General features: G+C 63.3%; 1 protein-coding gene across 1 annotated transcript in view; it reads right to left on the bottom strand.

Moving 5' to 3' along the window:
• Positions 1–6,000, bottom strand: part of VPS13D (vacuolar protein sorting 13 homolog D) — a 335,026-nt gene that overhangs the window by 268,992 nt on the left and 60,034 nt on the right. Inside the window, exon 25 of the mRNA XM_040326719.1 lies at positions 3,875–4,040. Within this exon, the coding sequence (XP_040182653.1) occupies positions 3,875–4,040 (166 nt within the window). The remainder of the gene's footprint in view (positions 1–3,874; positions 4,041–6,000) is intronic.

The raw sequence follows: 6,000 nt of genomic DNA, 5'->3' as shown, positions 1-6,000 counted from the left end.
GGAAGACTCACCGGGGGCTCTATAGGGGAGCTCTGGGAAGACTCACCGGGGTCTCTATAGGGGAGCTCTGGGAAGACTCACCGGGGTCTCTATAGGGGAGCTCTGGGAAGACTCACCGGGGTCTCTATAGGCAGGCTCTGGGAAGACTCGCCGGGTTCTCTATAGGCGAGCTCTGGGAAGACTCGCCGGGGTCTCTATAGGCGAGCTCTGGGAAGACTCGCCGGGGGCTCTTTAGGGGAGCTCTGGGAAGACTCGCCGGGGGCTCTATAGGGGAGCTCTGGGAAGACTCGCCGGGGGCTCTATAGGGGAGCTCTGGGAAGACTCGCCGGGGGCTCTATAGGGGAGCTCTGGGAAGACTCACCGGGTCTCTATAGACGGGCTCTGGGAAGACTCGCCGGGGTCTCTATAGACGGGCTCTGGGAAGACTCACCGGGGTCTCTATAGGCGAGCTCTGGGAAGACTCACCGGGGTCTCTATAGGCGAGCTCTGGGAAGACTCACCGGGGTCTCTATAGGCGAGCTCTGGGAAGACTCACCGGGGTCTCTATAGGGGAGCTCTGGGAAGACTCACCGGGGTCTCTATAGGGGAGCTCTGGGAAGACTCACCGGGGTCTCTATAGGGGAGCTCTGGGAAGACTCACCGGGGTCTCTATAGGCAGGCTCTGGGAAGACTCGCCGGGTTCTCTATAGGCGAGCTCTGGGAAGACTCGCCGGGGTCTCTATAGGCGAGCTCTGGGAAGACTCGCCGGGGTCTCTTTAGGGGAGCTCTGGGAAGACTCGCCGGGGGCTCTATAGGGGAGCTCTGGGAAGACTCGCCGGGGGCTCTATAGGGGAGCTCTGGGAAGACTCGCCGGGGTCTCTTTAGGGGAGCTCTGGGAAGACTCGCCGGGGGCTCTATAGGGGAGCTCTGGGAAGACTCACCCGGGTCTCTATAGGGGAGCTCTGGGAAGACTCACCGGGGTCTCTATAGGCGAGCTCCGGGAAGACTCGCCGGGGTCTCTATAGGCGGGCTCCGGGAAGACTCGCCGGGGTCTCTATAGGGGAGCTCCGGGAAGACTCACCGGGGTCTCTATAGGGGAGCTCTGGGAAGACTCACCGGGGTCTCTATATGGCAGCTCTGGGAAGACTCGCCGGGGTCTCTATAGGGGAGCTTTGGGAAGACTCACCGGGGTCTCTATAGGGGAGCTCTGGGAAGACTCACCTGGGTCTCTATAGGGGAGCTCTGGGAAGACTCGCCGGGGTCTCTATAGGGGAGCTCTGGGAAGACTCACCGGGGTCTCTATAGGGGGGCTCTGGGAAGACTCACCGGGGTCTCTATAGGCGAGCTCTGGGAAGACTCACCGGGGTCTCTTTAGGGGAGCTCTGGGAAGACTCACCGGGGTCTCTATAGGGGAGCTCTGGGAAGACTCACCGGGGTCTCTATAGGTGGGCTCTGGGAGGACTCACCGGGGTCTCTATAGGCGAGCTCTGGGAAGACTCACCGGGGTCTCTATAGGCCAGCTCTGGGAAGACTCACCGGGGTCTCTTTAGGGGAGCTCTGGGAAGACTCACCGGGGTCTCTTTAGGGGAGCTCTGGAAAGACTCACCGGGGTCTCTTTAGGGGAGCTCTGGAAAGACTCACCGGGGTCTCTATAGGGGAGCTCTGGGAAGACTCACCGGGGTCTCTATAGGGGAGCTCTGGGAAGACTCACCGGGGTCTCTATAGGGGAGCTCTGGGAAGACTCACCGGGGTCTCTATAGGGGAGCTCTGGGAAGACTCGCCGGGGTCTCTATAGGGGAGCTCTGGGAAGACTCACCGGGGTCTCTATAGGGGAGCTCTGGGAAGACTCACCGGGGTCTCTATAGGGGAGCTCTGGGAAGACTCACCGGGGTCTCTATAGGGGAGCTCTGGGAAGACTCACCGGGGTCTCTATAGGGGGGCTCTGGGAAGACTCACCGGGGTCTCTATAGGCCAGCTCTGGGAAGACTCACCGGGGTCTCTATAGGCGGGCTCTGGGAAGACTCACCGGGGTCTCTATAGGGGGCTCTGGGAAGACTCGCCGGGGTCTCTATAGGCGGGCTCTGGGAAGACTCACCGGGGTCTCTATAGGGGGCTCTGGGAAGACTCGCCGGGGTCTCTATAGGCGGGCTCTGGGAAGACTCACCGGGGTCTCTATAGGGGAGCTCTGGGAAGACTCGCCGGGGTCTCTATAGGGGGGCTCTGGGAAGACTCGCCGGGGGTCTCTATAGGCGGGCTCTGGGAAGACTCACCGGGGTCTCTATAGGGGAGCTCTGGGAAGACTCACCGGGGTCTCTATAGGGGAGCTCTGGGAAGACTCACCGGGGTCTCTATAGGGGGGCTCTGGGAAGACTCACCGGGGTCTCTATAGGGGAGCTCTGGGAAGACTCGCCGGGGTCTCTATAGGCGAGATCTGGGAAGACTCACCGGGGTCTCTATAGGGGAGCTCTGGGAAGACTCGCCGGGGTCTCTATAGGGGAGCTCTGGGAAGACTCACCGGGGTCTCTATAGGGGGGCTCTGGGAAGACTCACCGGGGTCTCTATAGGCAAGCTCCGGGAAGACTCGCCGGGGTCTCTATAGGGGAGCTCTGGGAAGACTCGCCGGGGTCTCTATAGGGGAGCTCTGGGAAGACTCGCGGGGTCTCTATAGGGGAGCTCTGGGAAGACTCGCGGGGTCTCTATAGGGGAGCTCTGGGAAGACTCGCGGGGTCTCTATAGGGGAGCTCTGGGAAGACTCGCGGGGTCTCTATAGGGGAGCTCTGGGAAGACTCGCGGGGTCTCTATAGGGGAGCTCTGGGAAGACTCGCGGGGTCTCTATAGGCGGGCTCTGGGAAGACTCGCCGGGGTCTCTATAGGGGAGCTCTGGGAAGACTCGCCGGGGTCTCTATAGGGGGGCTCTGGGAAGACTCGCCGGGGTCTCTATAGGCGGGCTCTGGGAAGACTCACCGGGGTCTCTATAGGGGAGCTCTGGGAAGACTCACCGGGGTCTCTATAGGGGGGCTCTGGGAAGACTCACCGGGGTCTCTATAGGGGAGCTCTGGGAAGACTCGCCGGGGTCTCTATAGGCGAGATCTGGGAAGACTCACCGGGGTCTCTATAGGGGAGCTCTGGGAAGACTCGCCAGGGTCTCTATAGGGGAGCTCTGGGAAGACTCACCGGGGTCTCTATAGGGGGGCTCTGGGAAGACTCACCGGGGTCTCTATAGGCAAGCTCCGGGAAGACTCACCGGGGTCTCTATAGGGGAGCTCTGGGAAGACTCGCCGGGGTCTCTATAGGGGAGCTCTGGGAAGACTCGCCGGGGTCTCTATAGGGGAGCTCTGGGAAGACTCGCGGGGTCTCTATAGGGGAGCTCTGGGAAGACTCGCGGGGTCTCTATAGGGGAGCTCTGGGAAGACTCGCGGGGTCTCTATAGGGGAGCTCTGGGAAGACTCGCGGGGTCTCTATAGGGGAGCTCTGGGAAGACTCGCGGGGTCTCTATAGGGGAGCTCTGGGAAGACTCGCGGGGTCTCTATAGGGGAGCTCTGGGAAGACTCGCGGGGTCTCTATAGGGGAGCTCTGGGAAGACTCGCGGGGTCTCTATAGGGGAGCTCTGGGAAGACTCGCGGGGTCTCTATAGGGGAGCTCTGGGAAGACTCGCGGGGTCTCTATAGGGGAGCTCTGGGAAGACTCGCGGGGTCTCTATAGGCGGGCTCTGGGAAGACTCGCCGGGGTCTCTATAGGGGAGCTCTGGGAAGACTCGCGGGGTCTCTATAGGGGAGCTCTGGGAAGACTCGCGGGGTCTCTATAGGGGAGCTCTGGGAAGACTCGCGGGGTCTCTATAGGCGGGCTCTGGGAAGACTCGCCGGGGTCTCTATAGGCGGGCTCTGGGAAGACTCACCGGGGTCTATAGAACAGTCTGTCTCGGTCTCCATCTTCGTCTCTTTCTTAGATTTTGAGGCCATGAATAAACCTTCAGTGGAATTCCCCTCCAGACCGGAGCGGGGGTCACTCCTCCTGACGTTGCGCTCCGGGGTGACGATGGGGGACGACATTCTTCCCAGACTCTGGTATGAAGAAAAGACAGAAAAACATCATCAGTGTCGGATGAGAAGACAGAAGTCATCAGGAGAGGAAGGAATGATCGGCGTTGTGCCTCCTCCGGCGGAGAGAGAAGATCCGGCCGGCTTTGTCCCGGGGAGGACCTGAGACTTCTCTTCCTCATACGGTGACACCTCGGCTCCTCCATACATACAGCACAGAGAGGGAGGTGGTCACCTGGGGACAGGAAGTGTCTTACTGGCGGGATCACCAGGAGAAGAACAGACAGAAAAGCCACCACATGTAAGGACTAGAGAGCTGCAATATGACCCATTGGTGTTCTGTGGGACTGTTAGCCAGTGGGGAGGGATTATAATGAGGGGGGGGGGACTCCATCGTAAGAGGGGGAGGGACTCCGTCGTGAGGGAGGTAGGGGGGAGGGACTCCGTCGTGAGGGAGGTAGGGGGGAGGGACTCCGTCGTGAGGGAGGTAGGGGGGAGGGACTCCGTCGTGAGGGAGGTAGGGGGGGGGGACTCCGTCGTGAGGGAGGTAGGGGGGAGGGACTCCATCGTGAGGGAGGGACTCCATCGTGAGGGAGGTGGGGGGGAGGGACTCCATCGTGAGGGAGGTGGGGGGAGGGACTCCATCGTGAGGGAGGTGGGGGGGAGGGACTCCATCGTGAGGGAGGTGGGGGGGAGGGACTCCATCGTGAGGGAGGTGGGGGGGAGGGACTCCATCGTGAGGGAGGTGGGGGGGAGGGACTCCGTCGTGAGGGAGGTGGGGGGGAGGGACTCCGTCGTGAGGGAGGTGGGGGGGAGGGACTCCGTCGTGAGGGAGGTGGGGGGGAGGGACTCCGTCGCGAGGTAGGTGGGGGGGAGGGACTCCGTCGTGAGGGAGGTAGGGGGAGGGACTCCGTCGTGAGGGAGGTAGGGGGAGGGACTCCGTCGTGAGGGAGGTAGGGGGAGGGACTCCGTCGTGAGGGAGGTAGGGGGAGGGACTCCGTCGTGAGGGAGGTAGGGGGAGGGACTCCGTCGTGAGGGAGGTAGGGGGAGGGACTCCGTCGTGAGGGAGGTAGGGGGAGGGACTCCGTCGTGAGGGAGGTAGGGGGAGGGACTCCGTCGTGAGGGAGGTAGGGGGAGGGACTCCGTCGTGAGGGAGGTAGGGGGAGGGACTCCGTCGTGAGGGAGGTAGGGGGAGGGACTCCGTCGTGAGGGAGGTAGGGGGAGGGACTCCGTCGTGAGGGAGGTAGGGGGAGGGACTCCGTCGTGAGGGAGGTAGGGGGAGGGACTCCGTCGTGAGGGAGGTAGGGGGAGGGACTCCGTCGTGAGGGAGGTAGGGGGAGGGACTCCGTCGTGAGGGAGGTAGGGGGAGGGACTCCGTCGTGAGGGAGGTAGGGGGAGGGACTCCGTCGTGAGGGAGGTGGGGGGGAGGGACTCCATCGTGAGGGAGGTGGGGGGGAGGGACTCCATCGTGAGGGAGGTAGGGGGAGGGACTCCATCGTGAGGGAGGTAGGGGGAGGGACTCCATCGTGAGGGAGGTAGGGGGAGGGACTCCATCGTGAGGGAGGTAGGGGGAGGGACTCCATCGTGAGGGAGGTAGGGGGAGGGACTCCGTCGTGAGGGAGGTAGGGGGAGGGACTCCGTCGTGAGGGAGGGAGGGGGGGGGGCCTCCGTCGGGGGGGAGGTGGGGGGGAGGGACTCCGTCGTGAGGGAGGTGGGGGGAGGGACTCCGTCGCGAGGGAGGTGGGGGGAGGGACTCCGTCGTGAGGTAGGTGGGGGGGGGGGGGACTCCGTCGTGAGGGAGGTAGGGGGAGGGACTCCGTCGTGAGGGAGGTAGGGGGAGGGACTCCGTCGTGAGGGAGGTAGGGGGAGGGACTCCGTCGTGGGGGGGGTAGGGGGAGGGACTCCGTCGTGAGGGAGGTAGGGGGAGGGACTCCGTCGTGAGGGAGGTAGGGGGAGGGACTCCGTCGTGAGGGAGGTAGGGGGA

This window comes from Rana temporaria, chromosome 10 (assembly GCF_905171775.1).
Source record: "Rana temporaria chromosome 10, aRanTem1.1, whole genome shotgun sequence".
Classification (NCBI taxonomy): domain Eukaryota; kingdom Metazoa; phylum Chordata; class Amphibia; order Anura; family Ranidae; genus Rana; species Rana temporaria.
Note: the sequence above shows the minus strand (reverse complement) of the source record. Positions and strands in the feature narration are given on the sequence as shown.